Raw genomic sequence first — 17,648 nt, 5'->3', positions numbered from 1 at the left:
ACACTGCACAGGTCTTATCTCCAGGGAGCCGGAGCGGAGGATGACCCCAGCGCCCCCCTTCCCTCGCCTCCTTGGATCTGGCCGTGGCTCTGGCCAGGCCTGGGGGTCAGGCAGCAGAGGGAGCCCACGCCGGGTGGACGGGCTCCCGGCCCCCTCACGGCCCAGCTGGTGGGCTGCCAGCCCTCCAGGGAGCGGGGACCAGGCCCAGGAGGCTGAGCTGGCACCTGCAGGGAGGGGGCGGCAGGAAACGCCCCCCAGGGATGGGGCTGCTGGTTCTGTCTTGGCCAGACCTCAGCTGATCCACGAGAACCAGAAGGCCTGGGAGCCTGACCAGTGGCTCCCCACGGGGGTCGGGGAGGAAACCAATACTCAGAAACACCTACTATGTGCAGGGAGCACCTATCAAGTCTCTTCAGGGGGAAAGTGGATGGGAATCAATGCATAAGAGGAAGAGGCCCTAAGTTCTCTTATTTGACCGATCCATCTATCATTCATTCAACAAACATTTACTGAGGGCCTACTATGTGCTGGGCTGTTCTACATGCTGGGGCACAGAGAGGAACAAGAACAGATGGGAATTCGTGCTTTCTGGAGCTGCCCAGCCAGCGGGGATGGCAGAGGATGAGCAGAGAAAATCAGTGAAATGCACTCTCAGACACTACTAGACGGTGACGTGTGCCCGGGACAGCTTAAAGGAAGGACAGTGTGACACGGGAGGACGTTCTAGAAGAGGCAGATAGGGAAGCCGGCGGATCCTGGGGAAGTTGTGGGGGGTGGAGGGCTGCTGGGAGCAGCCAGCAGCAGGGCCAAGGGGCGAGCCTGGAGTGTGGATGGGGCGCACGGCTCCCTGCACGGCCCGGGGGCTGGTGGCTCGTCCGGGTTTGCCAGCCAGTGAGGCCCTGACCTGGGATCTGAACCCGGATTTCTGAATTCTTAGGTCCTTCTGGCTGTTTGCACCAGCTGGAGAGGGTCCCACTGTGCACCTCACACCACTGGTTTAGCAAAACTTCTCCCCGAGGGCAGGAGAGGGAGAAACGGTGGGGGGAAAAGATGGCAGACTGGCACAAAAGTAGCCAGGTGGCCGGGGGCCAAAGGGACACAAAGGGACAGGTGGCTGTTTTCCATCCCTGAGTTGCCTGCCCGGCTCGCCTGGGGACCCAGGGCGCGTTCGAGGCCGCAGGGGGCCAACGTTCACCCGGCCTCGGCTCCCGGTCTCCAAGATGGGCTGACGGAGACGGACTGACCGGCGCCGGCCTGTCAGAGGTGGGAGGGCACAGAGCACGGAGGGCCGGGCCACCTGTCCAGTGAGCGCTCAACACACGGAAGGAGGGGCTGTTCTTACAAGGGGCAGAGTCGGGGGTCCCGGCCCTGAGGGGGGCGTCACGGGGGCTGGGCGGCCTTCCCGCCTCTAATCGCCCCATGCACGCCCACCCTCCAGACACTGGCCCAGCTCCCCTCGCCGCCACCTGGGAGCCCAGCCCCACCATAGCCCCAGGGGACAGGCCGCGGTGTGGAGGGCACCAAGTCCCCAGCCAGTGAACGTCATGGAGTCTGAGAAGGGAGTCTGCAGGCCTGGCCCTTCCCAGTCCACCCACAGCCGCACGGAGGGGGCCGTCAGGGCCAGCGGGACCCGCCCCCACTGCCCCCCGCCCTGCCGGGCTCTCTGCCACCTGACCACATGTTCCCAAGCCTGCTGGGTGACCAGGCCGATAAACCCCCTTCCTGGGGACAGGCTGTCTGCAGAAGGCCCGAGATAAGGCTGAGCGGCCACCGCAGAGCCCCCGGCTTCCTCTGCCCCGGGGCCCACGCCTCTCCCCTGGAGCTGTTTACAGATCCAGGGCTCAGCCCGCGCCAAGGCTGCTGTGGCCACCCCTGGGGACAAGGGGAGCCCCAGCCCCCGTGTGCTAGGACCTCCAAGTGTTAGCAGGAAGCTCGAAGCTGGCACTTTGTGCCCAGGGCACGTGGAGTGGAAGCAACGGGCACTTTCACCACTTCTGCTTGAAGTGCTTTCCACTATTTCATTTAATCAGCCCACAACCCCATGATATAGTCTGTTATCTGCCCTTTTCAGATGAGGAAACTAAGGCACAGAGAGGCAGGTAACTTGTCCAAGGCCACACAGCTGGGAGAGGTTTCGATTGGCATCTCCCCCCCAGCGGCCCAGAGGTGAGCCCTTGAATTAAGACTTTACATCTTGGCAAGGAGGGCCAGGGGACAAGGAGGGGCCAGGGGACAAGGAGGGGCCAGGGCGGGGGTCAGGGAGGCACAGTACCCACTCGCTTCTGACACTACATGGGTGCCTGGGGAGAACGGGATGCACCAGATGCTCAGAGATGGGCGGATGTCCCTCTGACCTCTGAGGGATGGACAGAGCTTCCTGCAGCCCCCCAAACCTCCACACCAGGTGCAGCCCACCATGGGTGCCCTGTGACCCACAATCGTTCGCACACGTCACCCCACTAACATTCCAGGCTTATGTTCAAAGGCAACCAGAATTCTAGAATCAAAAATCAAAATGTGGTTGGCGGGGAAGACGGGAGGGATGCCCTGGGCCACTGCACTCTGGACAACTCTAACTGAATGGTCCCTGAGATTGTGCAGTGCACGACCTGCACAACGGCAGGAGCATCCAGAAACCCAGTGGAACCTGAAGCCCGGTGATGGCGACTGAGTACGAGGCCTGCAGACAGACCTGTGTCGCCTCAGACACAACCTTTCCCCAGAACAGAGCGAGCAGCTGTCTCGGCAGAAGACCCCCTCCTCGCTGTCCTGTGCTCCCCTCACAGCACGGCCCCCACCCGGCCCCCGGCCCAGCAGGACCCCCACTCACACCTTGTGCTGCGGGGGCACCTGTGGCTTGGCAGGGCCTGGCGCTGAGGGGTGAAGGCGCAGACGGCCGCCGCCCGCCCTCCCCCACTTCTGGGCTCCCCTCCAGCTCTGGGCTCGCGCGGTGACAGCCCGCCTCCCACGGCTCGGAGAACAGAGCCAGGCTGTGTTCACGTGTCCCCCGCCGGGACCACACGGCGGGTGGGCGGGGGAGCAGAGCCACCACCCCACACCGCCAGGCCACAGGCTCTGTCTGTGCCCAAACCTGCCATTAGGGAGACGCTTGGCGGCCAGACCAGCCCACCCAGCCACCAAACTCGCCCCCGACCAGCTCCCGGGGGCCAGGGCGGTCCTCAAGGATGGGGGCCAGGACTGGGGGCCGAAGGGCAGGCCACAGCAGCAGCACTTGTAACCGCACAGCCTTTGCAACACCAGAGAAGACAGAGCTCCTCGGGCATCCCCATTCTACGGACTGGGAAACTGAGGCTCAGAGAGGGCGCACAGCCCGGCCGGTGTGGTCTGGTTCCTGAGGCTGTGCTGTCGGCCCTCTCACTGTGCTCTGCTTCCCGGGGGGCACGGGGAGGGAAGCGGGGGGCAGGTCGGCTCTGTGGGGGGGCAGGGGCTGGAGCAGCGCCTGGGGATCCCCAGGGCTCAGGGGCAGCTGCTCAGGCCCCAGGAGGCGGGAGGGAGGCCACCCAGAGGGAGGAGGCTGGGTCCCTGTGGGGATTCCCGCTCTAGCATCGCTGGGCTGGTCCCGGGCCCCAGCACATGCCCGGGCGAACCTTCCACCTCTCTGAGACTCAGTTTCCCATTCTATAAAACAGGGCTGATGGCTTGAGAGCGGGTATGCAGGAGGTGCTTAATAAATGCTCCTTCCTTTCCTGTACCCCGCTGGCTGAGGGGAGACCGGGGCAGAGGCTGGGATGCTGCCCCCAGGACGGTGTTTTCCAGCGATTTCTGAGCACTTGCTCCGTTCCCCATAAGGCAGCTGTGCCTCACCTTGGTGGGCTGCCACCCGTCCAGGGCCCCATGAGGGTCACACAGAGTCCTCCCTGGCCCAGTCGGTGTTGTGAGACTCCTGTGTTTCTCCCCACCTGGAGAGACACGGGAACTCAAACATTCCCAGACAAGGAGAACAGCAATGACGATGGGGACGGTGACAATCAGGTGTGACAGCTCACACGGCTGAGCTGGGCTGTCCTGATGGCCTCACACCCTGACCTGCTCCATCCTCACAGCCCTGGCCAGTGAGGTTTATGTCAGGAAGTGGCCCAGAGAGGTTAGGCAGCTTGTCCAAGGCACACAGCACAAAGTGGCAGTGCCAGATTAGAACCCAGGCCAGCCGGGTCCAGAGCCCCACTTTGCACACATCTGGGGAGCAAGGGACGCCTGGGGTGGTCTCCTGGCCGCCATAAAGAAGGGTGTGAGGCCACTGTCACGGAGGTGGAGGGGCGGGTCCTGAAAGCCGGCCTCGGGGGCCTTCTCCTCCACAGCCCTCGCCGACCCAGCGGGTCAGACGTGTGTCACGTCCGCACCCTTCACACCCTCCATGGCTGGCGGGCCTGGCCGGCCGCCAAAGCCACTGTCTGCAGACTCATTCCCTCGGCCCCGAGCCACAGGGGCCACCTGGCCCGTGGGGCCTGCCAGGCACGCACGCACACGCACACAGAGCCACACACACACAGAGACAGGCACACACACGTGCACACACAGCCACCAGAGACGGGGTACGGAGCCGCTGGCCTGAAGCCCCACGTGACCCGCCCGTCCTAGGCGAGCTGGAAGGGAGGCCTGGTGGGCAGCCGGTGGCTCCCAGAGGACACGCAGAGTCCGGCCCTGCCACGGCTACGGGTGATGGCGGGGGCCGCGGGGACAAAAGCACAGTCGCACCCACCACGCACCCACCATCCTCCACTGCCCGCCCAGCCGTCCACTCTAGGAACGGCCACTGAGCACCGACTGTGTGCAGACCCTGCAGGCAGCAACCAGTGCATCCCGACGCTAGTTTAGCGCAGGAAGGACGGGGACGAGGGCAGGACCCTGACGCAACGGCGACCCCGTTATTGAGGCTGCGCTCTGCACCCTCCTTCATGTCCCCACTTCCTGTTTCTGCCTGTTTTGTTTGACAAGAAAGAGAAATAATGAGATGGCAACACCCAAAGATCCAACGGTCTCGTGTCATAAGCCGGGCAGCTGCATGTCCTGGTCTGTCCGGGACGGTCCTGCTTTCAGCCGACGCCCGTGTCATAAATAACAGTGCCTCCTACGCTTTCACATGGGCCCAGGGTTAGGCTCAGTTGAAGCCAAGCAAGTTCCCTTCCCGTTCTTGAGCGAGGAAAAGAGATCCAGTAATATTGAGAGAGGAAAAGGGAGGGTCTGAGGACGGAGCAATCACTGAAGGCTTCCTGGAAGAGGCGGGCTGAGCTGTGCCTGGAAGAAAGGAGACACCGCCCACTGAGGCCCCCTGCCCATGACCCACGCCTGTGCTCAGCTTCCATCCTCTGTTGAAGGACGGTGGTCTGGGGGACCCCAGAGAGTGCAGACACAGAACAAAAGGCAGTTACGGGGCGAGCGAGCAGGTGGAGCCGGCCTGGCCAGATGAGGCAGCGAGGAAGGGGCTGGAAGTGGGGGGTGGCTCACAGTGGGGACAGAGAGCCCTGGACGGCCCCTGGCTGGCTGCACCCCGGCCTGCTCCTGGGCAACCAGCGCCCTGGGCGGACAAGGCGCCCCACCTTCCATGGCCACAGGGGCCTCGTCACTGGCACCCCCCCGTCCAGGCAGGACCGGCGCTGTCCCCAGCGTGGACGGCCAGCCACTGCCCTCCCAGGCACGGCCCTGCAGGGATTCTAGAGAATCTTCCGGCCTTCTCAAAGGTTAGGAAACTTTGCCTTAAAGGGATGAACTTCCTGTAATTGAGGACACATCTCCCACGCGGCGGGTCAGCACGCAAAAGCTCCGTGCCACACTTTGCACCCCAGTTCTGCCAGGCAACCGACCGCTGGGTGACCATCAGCAAGTCACCTGACTCCTCTGTGCCTCTGTCTTCTCATCTGGAATGTGGGGGAAGAACAGCGCCCACCTCGCTGGGTGTCGTGAGGATTCAGTGAAGTGGCACCTGCCAAGTGGGGCAGAGCCTTGGTATACTGTAGGGGATCGTTACACGCCAGCTGCCAAGTCCTTCTTGCTGCACAGATAAGGCAAACAGAGGAAGAGGGACCTGGAATCTGAGCCTCGTAAGGGGGATTGTCCTGCCTGACCTCTGCCCCTCCAGAACCTCTCCACAGATTTGGTGGTTCCTGCTTGAATACTCCCAGGGACAGGGAGCTCACTACCTCGAGGCTGGCCCCCCTGTGGATGCGCAGGGGAGTATGTTCCCCTTGTCAGCATGTTCCTTCTTATCAGATTAAATCCAAGCCAGGGAGTGAAAGGTCAGGACTGTGCCTCCCACCTCAAGGCCCGGGGCCCTGAGTGTTGCCCGGCTGTGATGGGAGGAAGGGGGAGGTGCAGAAGTGCTCACGTCCCACCTGGTATGGGAACCAGGGCTCCAGGCTTTGGCCTCACCTGCCTGTGCACACCTGTGCCCTCCCGGGACCTCCTGGAGGCGGAGCCTCAGGGCTCGTGTCCTTGGCCTCCTCCACCTGCTCTGAGTTCCCAGATCCGCCTGCCTGCTCTCCAGGTCCCTCCTGCCCTTCTCCTCCCATTCCCAGAAGCAGGAGGTGGCCTGGGAGACGGGTCATCTGGGTTCTAGACCCTGCTCTGTCCTGGTCAGCTGGGCAGCCCCCAGCGGGGTGCTCCCTCCTCTGTGCCTCAGTTTCCTCCTCTGTGTGAAGGGAGGGCAGGACTGAGCAACCTCTGCGGGCTACCTGGCTCCCAGGGCCCTACCTCTGCCCTGCACCCCCAAGGCTGGGAGGACGGCAGGCTCACCTGCGCCCACCCGAGGGTGCCTGCGCCAGCCCGTACTCCAAAACGACGCGGTGGGCAGACGGGGCTGCCAGGGCAGGGGCGTCGGGGCCGGGCCCAGGGAGGCCCGGGGGCTGCAGCACTCACTGCTGCACCTCCGCGCTCTGCCACGTGCCCTTGCGATCCCCACGCCTGCCCTGGGCTCAGATGGGGGCCATCACACCGGCCCCTGGGGACAGCTCAGCACCCGCCCCCCCGCTCCGTCTCCTGTCCTGGAAGTCTGGGCACCGTCCCAGGACCCAGCCCCCCACAGCCCCGCGCGGGGGACTCACCCGGCAGAAGCACCTTCCACCTGGGGCCCTTCTGGTCCATGGGAACTGACCGTCCCAGCCCCTGGCCTGGCCCGGCTGCCTCGGAGCAGCTCCCTTCGGCCCGGGGACGGTAGAGCGGAGCGGCGGGGCCGGGAGGAGCAGAGAGAACCCCGCTCAGCCCTGCCGCTCAGCTTCAGGAGTCGGCAGAGAGCCGAGAGCCAGTCCCAGCACGGCCGGCAGGCGGGCCCCCCTCCCCCCGCCACCCCGCCCCGGCACACCCCCGCCAGCTGCAGCCGGCAGCCGAGGGCTGGGAGGGTGGGGGGCCGAGAGGGGAGCCGCGGCCACTTCCTGCCCTCCCTGTGGGCTCCAGCTGCACCTTCGAGTGGCCGGAGACCCCGAGGTATTTACCACGCGGGGGGAGCCCCTGAGCCTTGGGTAGCAGAGGGGACCCCAGACCCCAGAGGGGGCCACAGAGTGACCCCCCCCCCACCAAGAGCACCCTCGTTCGTTCATGTAGTCACTCAACAACCTATCTCAGTACCTACTGTGTGCCAGGCCCTGCTGGGCCTCTAGCACCCCAGGCAGAACAAGCCATGCCGCGGCGGCCTGCCCGGAGGTCAGGACCACGAAGGGCGGACGTCACAGAGGCAGGGGCCACAGGCGGCTCGGCTCAGGCAGAAGGGAAGGGCGCAGGCTTCCAGCCCTAGACCCAGGGGTGCTTCGGCCTCGGCAGGTGCCCTGTGGGAGGGGGGCTGCTCCGGGTGGAGGAGGCCTGGGAATGCTGGAATGGAGGAGGGGTCAGGGCCCACCGGGGAGGGGGCGCTGCTGAGCAGAGGCAGGGTGGGGTCCCGGGGCTGGAGGGGATTCCAGGGGAGGCTGGGGGGTGTGGTGGGCAGGCACCCGCCACAGGGCTGCGGTCTCTGGTGCCCTGGAGAGACATTCCCATGGGACACTCAAGACGGAAGTCTAGGGCGGGGAAAGGAGAAGGGAGGGAGGGGGAGGGGGAGAGAAGCCCACCACCACTGGGGTCTTAGCTCTGGGGGTCTCCTCCCCGGAGGGCCTTGTCTCTGCCCTACAGGAGTCCAGACGCCCAGGTCAAGGGCTGCCTCCTCCTTGGAGCCCTCTCGGCTGCACCGCACTTTCCCTGCCATCCTGCCCCGTTAGAGCCCATCTTGGCGTATCTGGGGACAGAGGGCCGGGCATCGGCTGGCGGTGGGAACCCGGCTCAGCTGCCTTATGGCACCGACAGGCCCAGAGTGATGCCCGGTGCACGGAAGGGGGGCCCCAGGCTGCTTCCTGGGGTGCGGTGGTGGGAGGCTAGGGCAGGGGGCAGAACCTTGTCTGGGTCCCCGGGCTGAATCCCTTCCCCTTCCTGGGGTGGGCAGCAGGGCAGGGGCACGGGGAAGTGGGGGGTGGGGGGGTGGGCAGCCAAGGGCTTGGGCCACATTCCCGGGGCTCTGTTGCGCCACCTCCTGGGGAAACGTCAAACCGCATCGAGAACTTGCCGGGATTGGGGAGCATCCCGCCCTCCAGGAAGCTTCCGGTCAGGGTGGCGTGGAGACCCCTGGAGGGCCCCATCCCTATTCTAAATGCAGGGTTAGTAACTGAGGTCTCCGTCACAGCAGCAGCCCAACAAGAAGGTCCCCTCATCATCCACATTCCAGGGGAGGAAGCGGCCCCGGGGGGCCCAGAGCCCACCTGCGGGGCTGCACGGCCGCCTCAGGTTCGGCCGTCTCAGGTCCCAGGAAGCAGGGCCACGAGGCCCGAGGGGCCAGACCCCACAAGGCACCCACCCCGGTGCCCGGTGCAGAGTCGGCGCCCAGAACTTCCTACATCCCAGGGCAGCCCCGCCAGCCAGCCCGGCCTTCAGCTGTGAGCAGGACCCCTGTGGGCTGCACACAGCCAGCTCAGCCCAGCCAGAGTGACTGGTGTGGCAGGTCAACTCATGGCCCCCCAAGATGCCAAATCCCAACCCTTGGGCCCTGTGAATGTGTCGCTTTATATGGCAAAAGGGATTTGCAGACGTGATTAAGTTAGGGACATTGAGACGGGCGACGCTCCTGGATCACCCAGGGGGGGTCCAGAGCAATCACAAGAGGGAGGCAGGAGGAGGCGTGAGGACAGAAGGAGGAGGCTGGGAGGATGCGGGGCCACGAGCCAAGGACTGCGGCGCCTCCAGAAGCTGGAAAAGGCAGGAAATGGACTCTCCCCTGGAGCTTCCGGAAGGAGCCGGCCCTGCGACACTGTGGCTTTCGCCCCTTGGGACCCGGGGCAGACTGTGGGCTCCAGATTCGCGGGGACAAAGCTGGGTTGCTCTGGGCTGCGGAGCTCGCGATGATTTGTTCCAGCGGCCCCAGGAAACTCATTCGCGGAGGAAGGAAGTTCTCACCGGATTCACAGCATCTGATGTACGGCAGTCGCTCAATCAACGCTCTCCTCTATGCGTTTGATCGAGGGAGCTCACAGCCCCTCCCCAGAGTTGTCCAGGTATGAGGAGAGAAAGGACCAATCACCCACAGGCGACCTTGAAGTGTCCTTGACCCCAATACAATGATGCTGTGAAACCTCAGGGACAAACCGGCAGCCTGGGGTCGCTAGAGTTTTCTATGTTAGAGCAGAGCCCTGGAGAGGGAAGAAAGGTTCTGGGAAGGAGTAAAGACCTGCTTAGAATATCAGCCCTCAGGAAGCTTGCAGAGATGCTGACAAGAATCTCCCTTCCTCTTCACCCTCCACACTGTCCAGTCCCCCAGCACCAGCTGATTTAAAAGCTTGTATGCACTCAACAAACATCTATGGAGTACCTATTATGTGCCCTGTGCCAGGCGCTGGAGAGAGAAAGAGGATGGGAGTGCTGAGCACCAGCTGCCTCAGGGCCTTTGCACTTGCTCATCCCTTGGCCTGGAACTCTCTGTCCAATGCGACCTCCCCAGCAAGGCACTCTGGGGCCACCTCACCTAAAGTAGCAAGCTTCATCTCTCTGTGTTTCCATATTTTGCTTCATGGCACCTGTCACCACCTGGCATCACACATTTTGCCCTGCAGAGTCCTTGGCACACAGTGGGTGCTCAATAAATATTTGTGAACAAATGCACACACAGGAATGGCCGTGCAGAGGTGGAGACAGCTGTGCGGACAGGCAGTCACGGTGAGGACACCAGCGAAGTTCTGCTGGGCGGGCACCCCGTGATGGCAGAGGGGCAGTCTGTGCCCGGCTCCAGCTCTCTGGGGTCCCCAACGCTGCCCCCGGGACATCCCCCCCGAGCCTTGGAACCATCATTTCTGCGGCTCAGCTGATCCCTTCTTTTCCACCTGAAATCTTGATCACAAACTTCTTTGGAAAAATACGAGAGTTTAGGGCAAAGAGCCCCTCTTAACAGCAATTCTGCCGGGTACAAAGAGCTCTTTTCTCTTCGTGCCGTTACGAACTGGTTTAAGTCAATGCTCAGTTTACAGTTTTATTAAATTGCCCAAGTGAAATTCTCTTTTCTTTTTTATTCCACGGAAATCTGAATCAGTCAGACAGACAGCCAGTCACACCCTCGCCCAGGGACCAGCTGGAACAGCCAGACCGTGGGAAGCAGGGCAGCAATGTGCAGAGAGAGGGGAGGGTCCCAGGCCCAGCAGGGTGAGTCCCCAGGACACCCAGCGGCTGCTGGGGGCAGAGCCACTGCGAGGAAGGAGCCTGGCGACTGCCGGGGCCCCAAACCTCCTGTCCCGACTCGCAGGACTTGCAGCCTAGACGCTCCCCGGCGTTATGAGAACTTCCCTAGAAGATAAACGCCGCGCTTGCTGGAGAGAAAACGGCCTCCGGATCCCAGCTCGCTGGAGCCGCCCGAGGAGGCAGCCGGGGCCGGAGCAGGGAGGCCCTCCGGCGGCATCGAGCGCCTTTCGGGCAAAGAGGGCGAGATGGCTGGGGATGGCAGCCAAGCCCGGCCCCCTGTGCTCTCTGAGCAGCTGCCGCTCGGCAGCGGGGGCAGGATCCTCCGCGCGCCTCATCAGAGCATCAGCACCGGCACCCGCTCGAAGCGAGGCCTGCCAAGGACTCCGGGGCCTGCGCCAAGGACCAAGTGGAGGCCCCACCTTTCTGGCCGTGGAGGCCCAACCCCGCCGGCCTGGAGCCCGTCTGCCCAACAAAGAGACAAAAGCTGCACAGGGCCAGGACTTCTGGGGTCACCAGCTCCCTCTCTGCCGGGGCCGGGGCCAGGGCCAGTGCCTGTGTTCCCCGTGCCAGGCACCGAGCTGAGGCTGGGCGTGGATCGACTCTCGGACCCTCACAACAGCCAGGGGACCAGAGGCACAGAGAGGGTCTGCCTGATACCAAAAGCTAGGAAGGAACAGAGGCAGGATTTGAACTCGGGGAGTGGGAGTCCGGGGCTGAACACTTGGAGACGTCCACAGCCTAGTCACACCCAACAGATGCTCATTTAAACGCACGGCTAGAAAGGCAAAGAGGAGGGAAAGTGAAGCGGCCCAGGATGGACGCTGGCACCTGCGCGCAGCTCAGCCTGCAGGCACGTCACGCTGCTGCAGCCTCATGGCCCCGAGGTTCTATGTACCAGATGAGGCCCCGGCTCCGAGAACTCAGCCAGGGCCTGCAGGCTCAGCTCCTAGGCACCTGCTGTTTCTCTACTGGCTTCCTTCTTTCACATGCTCAGCTTGACTCCCGATAGGCCCCGTTCCTGGGAGAGCTGGGTGAGCCACAGCACCTGCATGCAAAGCCACCCCATATCCAGGGGGGGATGGGGAGGCAGAGGGCTGGGTTCCATGGGGAGCCAGGGCAGGCCCGCGTTTGCATGCTGTCTGCACAGACAGGGCTGAGCGGGACGGCCTCGGGAAATGTGCTGTCTCAGGCAGCTTCTCAGAAGCAGACAAGGAGACGAGGACGTGTGTGCAAGTGATTTATAAGGCAGAGAGCACCCAGGGAGTCCCGGAGGGACAGGACCAGGAGGCAGAGACGGTGAGCGAGGGCAGACCCCAGGTAATGCCCGGCCCCAGCCCCAGCCTGTGGGAAGCTGGAGGGGGAGCTGCACCTTCTGCTGGCAGCCAGGGGGCTGGGCTTCATGTCCCCACACCTGCAGGGGCACCAGAACCCCCAGCTGTTCCCCTGAGCATCAGGGACGAGGGGAGGGCGTCCGAGGGGAGCACCACAGGCTCGGACCCATGCTCTCGGAGCTCATGGGGCAGTGGACGCACGGCCCAGTGGAACGGGCGGCCGGGGCAGCGACAGCCAGCTAGCCCTCAGCAGCGCCCGGCCTTCCTGCAGTGGACGGATGTTCCTGCCCCGCTGCCTTTGCGTCTCGGTAGGGCGGGACTGGTTCAGGCCAATGGGAGGGACACGGGTCATTTCAAGGTGGGTGCATGTCAGTGGCTTTCCCGCATTCTCTTCCCCATGTTGGCAGGTAACGGGATCAGCACACTCTGGAAGCCACGAGACGGGAGAGCCACAGGCTGGGGGCACCTGGGACCCTGTCCACATCCTAACCCCTGCAGCCTGGGCACAAGCCACCTTGCGTGGCAAAGGGGAACAAGGCTGCTCGTCAGCTGACCTTGAGACAAGAGAGTAGCTGGACCGCCCAGGGGGGCCCATGGGATCACAAAGTCCTCGTGAGTGGGAGAGGGAGGGAGAAGAGAGTCAGAGACGAGACCAGAGAAGCAGGGGCAGAGAATGCAACGCTGCTGGCTCTGAAGGTGGAGGAAGCGGCCTCCAGAAGCTGGAAAAGGCCGGGAAATGGATGCTCCCCGGAGCCTGCAGAGGGAACGCAGCCCTGCAGACGCCTCGATTTCAGCCCAGCGGGACCCGCGTCAGACTTCTGGCCTCCAGAACGGTAAGATACTAAATGTGTGTTATTTTAACCCACCGAGTTGGTGGAGATCCCCGACCGCAGGAGCAGGAACTCAAACAGACATCTCCCAAGGTGAGCCGGCGCCATGGAAGACGCGCAGGGGCTCCTCCCAGGGGCTCCTCCCAGGGGCTCCTGCCCGGCCCGCCATGGAAGACGTGCAGGGGCTCCTCCCAGGGGCTCCTCCCAGGGGCTCCTGCCCGGCCCGCCAGCTCTTCCTCCTCTCCCCTGCCCCGGTGGACAGGGGTCCCCAAGAGCCCGGAGTAAGGACTGACGAGGACGGAAGCTTCCGAGCGGGAGCCGAGCAGTGGCTGCTGGGACAGAAGGAACCCGCCAAGCACCCCCAGCACCCCAACACGGCAGGCCAAAGAGGAAGGGGCCCCAGGAACATGGCTGTGATGGAGAGTCAATCTCAGCCTGGTTTCCTGTGACCACTCCCCCACCCCCATCAGTGGGGTCTGTGGCTTCCACTATCTCTATTAACAAAGATACTATTAACCACTTTAGAAGCTGTTCACAGCTCAGAAAGGACATCCAGGGCTCATGTGACACAGCTATGGGGCTGCCACTCAGCTGTGCAACATGGCAGCTCTGACTGAGGGCCATGCAGGGAGCATACTCACAGAGACCATGAGAATGGTGCCTCCCTGGAGTCGGGCAGTGTGCAACCTGCACATCCTCGCGTGGCAGCCCTAGGCACCTCCTTAGGGTTCACCCCAGGTCACTGATACTATGCTACAAGGAAGATTTCATTTTCACCATGCCTACTCAGTGGTTGGAGCAGCTAAGCTTCGGGAAGATTCTGAGCCTTGCAAAGCCTCCATGGCTGGATTGACAGCGCTGAGGTTTAGAAACGTGGCCCTGGGTCTCGGGACCGAGCCACGCTCTCGCTGATCACCAGATGGTGCCACTTCTCTCCCATGGAGGCCGCGGAGGGCGCAAAGATAATTGTTCCAGGCAAACCCATCCCCATCGGCTGGTGATGAATTAGGAGCATCCTCTCGCTGGATTTCATTCCGCGTGCGAGAGGCACATGAGAAATGGAGCTTCCTTGGACTAAAGGCTACAGAATATTGGAAAGAGCCGAGCCTGGGGGCTCACCCCCCCTACGAGGGAAAGCCATCCCACAGTAAGGTTTCCACTGTGCCTTCTCCCACCACCTGGGGACTTCCCATCAGCCCAACGTTTGGGCCTTGCCTGTGAGGAATCCCGGCCCTGGGGGTCCCCAGGCCCTGCAGCCGTGAAGCCAGCAAGTGACCGCATCCCAGGAGGGCACTCTGGATGCTGTGTCCGAGAACCACACATCCTCTGCTTCTGGGTGAGACCAAGGCAGCTGTTGGCCATGCGTGTCACCGGGAGGCCTCGGCCCAGCTACCCGGCCTGGCACAAGGGCTCCGGATGTGACAGTTTCCTTCCCGAGCAAACGCTGCTGTCCCCACGTACAAGGCGTTGGTAGAGAACTGGGGGTCAGAGATGGACTGCGATGGGGAGGCAACCCCCACCTGCCCATGGCCGCCTGGCCTTTCTGGGAGAGGACCCTGCCCCAGCCAGCACAATGGAAGCCACTACTGCAGGGGGTGGGGAGAGACTGTGAGAGACAGAGAGGGGTCTGGGAGACAGAGCGACAGGGCCGTCTGCACGTGTGTGTGTATGTGTGTGTATGTCTGCCCTTGTGTGTGGTCCCCTTGCCAAGTCTGTGTCTGTCTCTGCATGTCCCCATGCCTGTGTGTGTCCATGCGTCTGGACATGCCCCATGTGCCCGCCCCACCGTCCAGTTGGCAGTGCACGGCTGGCCCCGGGGGCTGTGCCGCCTGCCCGATGAGAGGTGGCAGGTGTGTAATAAACCATCAGTCACTGTCACGTTTCTGAGCAGCAGCCACGGCAGCCTCTCCGGGTGGGGCCTGACTGCGGGATGGTGCTCCTGGCGGGTCTCCGGCGGCGAAGCTGCACCTCCCAACCCGGGCCGCAGCCTGACGGGAGCAGCTGGCAGGCGTGGGCCTTGTGCCCTGCCCTGCCCCAGGCGGCCCCAGGGCAGGGGCCAGGCCTTGTGTGCCAGCCCACGGGACGCGGTTCTGCAGGCTATTACCCAGAGCGGAGGGGCAGCTGCGGGGGAGGAGGCGGGTCAGGAGAACAGCCTTGGAGATGCCCCCGTGGCCTGGAGGAGGCGCCCCTGGGTGACTAGGAATTACTAGGAACAATGGCGCTGACACAGCCAGCACTTACGAGGACACAAGGTGCCAGGACCTGCCTGAACGGTCATCATGTCCTGGTTAATTTAATTCTCATGCTGCCCTATGAGCCAGACACTCCCATTAGCCTTCATTCCCATTTCTCAGATGAGGAAACTGAGGCACGGAGAGGGAGATGACACTTGTTCAAGGTTCTGAGTGTGCTGGGGGACGGGGGAATGGCTCCCCAAAAAGCATCTGTGCCTGCCACCTGCATGCCCCCTCTGCTGCCTGACCACCCCGTCCCCACCTATCAGGGTCTGGAAGCCTCTGGTCAGCCGGATCCACCCATAGCCTGAGGCCAAGCCCCTCCTCTGGCCGAGTCCATGTCACAGAGAGAAAGAGGTGGTATTGGGGTCGTCCTGGAGATGGACGCCCCGGAGGAAGCCCATCTTGAGGGTGGGGCGGGCCAGCTGCCCCCAACCCCGGCCTGTCTCCTTCTGGCTCCAGCTTGTCTTGCTGAGCGGCAGTGCCTTCAGCTGGCTGCCCACACAGGGGGCTGGCACAGGGTGGGCGGAGCTGGGGGTCTGGGGACTCAGGCCCAGGGGGCAGTGATGGGGGTAGGACACACAGTGACACAGTCTGAGGGGTCTCGAGGACCCTAAGGCGCTGCTCCAGGACCCTCCCCGGGTAAGAAGGCAGGTGTCCACCCCACGCCAAAGTCCAGCCACAGGGCCGGACCTGGAACCCACGCACGTCGCCCAGCCCGGGTCCCACAGGCCCTGCGGTAAAGGCTGCAGGACTCCACACTCACAGGCCTGCCAGCCAAGGACGAGGCCAGCCTCGGCGTCACCAGGGAAACTGAGGACGTCTGACGGTGCCTAGACGGGTGGTGGGCTCTCCATGGCTGGGGTGGGGGGTGAGATGCCCACCCTGGGAAACAGCATCTCCCCCCAGCCGAAGGTAACACCCAAGAGGGATGTGCGCCAGGACGTGGCTCATTCACAACCGACAACCCAGAAGCCGTCCCCATGCCAGGGCGCGAGCGGGCCCCCACTCAGGAGGAGCTGCGACGGAACAGCCACCAGCAGCGAGACGGCACAGATGGAGCCTGCGAGGACGAGCGAGGGGCCAGGCTGGAGCTGGGGTCACACCACCAGGCAGACAGGCCACGGTCGTTCGGGCAAAGGCAGATGCAAATGCAAGATGCAGGATGGTGGATCCATCCGGGGGCAGGACGCGGGGCGCGGGGCGACAGGGCGGATGGACCGTCCCAGCGCTCGGATGGCAGCGGCTCTGGGGTGCCAATTACATGATTTCTTCAACGAATATGGTGGGACACAGAGATAAACACAACAGAGGCCGTCCGAGAATCAGGGATGAGCAGCGTCGAGAACAGGAATTCTGATTGAACCACGATTTGATCTAATCCCCAAGGAGTGTGAAAAAAACATCCAAACCCAGGCTGGCAGCCTCGGCGTCCAGGTCTCCCCCAGAACATGGCGATAGGGGTGGAACTCTGCCCCTGAACTGGAGTGGGGCCCCTCCCTGCCGGGGGCGGCACAGTCTGTCCGCCCCGGTACCCAGAGATACGAAAGAGCTGGCATCTACCTGTGCCCGTGAGGTCCGGTCCGGCCCCGTCCAGGCTGCTCTGCTGACACCGCGCTGGCCCCAGCTCCTGGGCGCTCCTGGGGCCCCTGGGCAGGCTCTCTGCTGGGGCGCCCGGCCGGGACTCGGGCTCCCGGGCGGGAGGCTGGACGACCGTCGATGCCTCGAGAGATGCAGAGGTGACCTGGAAAGAGAGGAAGGGGACACAGTGAGCCTCGGTCAGGCCTGCCCAGAGGTGCCCAATGGGTGGGCCCCTGGGCCGTGGGGGGCCGTTCCTCCCCCTTGGCCTGGCTTTGCAGTTGGGGACGCGGCCTGGCCGGTGTGGGGCAGCAGAGCCACTGCGAGCATCTCCCTTGCCCGGCAAACCCCACCCGGGACGCCAGGCTGGGCGCTGGGCTTCCACCTGCCAGCCCACCCCTGCCCGAGCCCCTCAGCTCTCCACGAAGTTACTAATAACTACCTACTAGTTAGTTATAATGATTAACCAGTTAGTCTTCAGTTCACCTTGCAGGGTTAGGTCATCATGTCCCCTGACCCTCTTTTTTTACTGTTTCAATTGTGGTAAAATATACATAACATAAAATTACCATCTTGGCTATTTCTAAGTGTACAACTCAGTGGCATGAAGTCCATTCACGATGTTGAGAAACCATCACCTGGGATTTATTTCTAGAACTTTCTCTTCATCCCAAATGGAAACTCCGTCCCCATTAAACACTCATTCCCCGTTCCCTCCTCCCCTTAGGCCCTGGTAACCACCGGTCCACTTTCTGTCTCTACGACTTTGACTATTCCGGTTGCCCCATCCCTGTCCCACATCTGGGGAAACTGAGGCTCAGAGAGGGGCGGGAGGAGCCTGAGGTCACAGAGCTGCTAGACGCCGAGGCGGGGTCAGCCCAGGTCAGCGGGGCTTCAGATGCTGGGCTCCCGCCTCCAACCCTGGAAGCTTGGGCGCGAGGCCAGGGCCCTGTGGGCGGGCGGGCAGGCGAGGCCAT

General features: G+C 63.2%; 1 protein-coding gene across 4 annotated transcripts in view; it reads right to left on the bottom strand.

Moving 5' to 3' along the window:
* GSE1 (Gse1 coiled-coil protein) overlaps positions 1–17,648 on the bottom strand; it is a 407,880-nt gene that overhangs the window by 243,950 nt on the left and 146,282 nt on the right. For 3 of the 4 annotated variants that reach the window (XM_005608472.4, XM_005608471.4, XM_023637434.2), the window contains exon 2: positions 16,657–16,837. In XM_005608472.4, coding sequence (XP_005608529.3) covers positions 16,657–16,837 — 181 coding nt within the window. Of the gene's footprint in view, positions 1–7,058; positions 7,264–16,656; positions 16,838–17,648 lie in introns of those variants that run through there. The other variant, XM_070262131.1, reaches the window with a different exon arrangement.

This window comes from Equus caballus, chromosome 3 (genome assembly GCF_041296265.1).
Source record: "Equus caballus isolate H_3958 breed thoroughbred chromosome 3, TB-T2T, whole genome shotgun sequence".
Classification (NCBI taxonomy): Eukaryota; Metazoa; Chordata; class Mammalia; order Perissodactyla; family Equidae; genus Equus; species Equus caballus.
The sequence above is the reverse complement of the archived record's forward strand: the minus strand, read 5'-3'. Positions and strand labels throughout refer to the sequence as shown.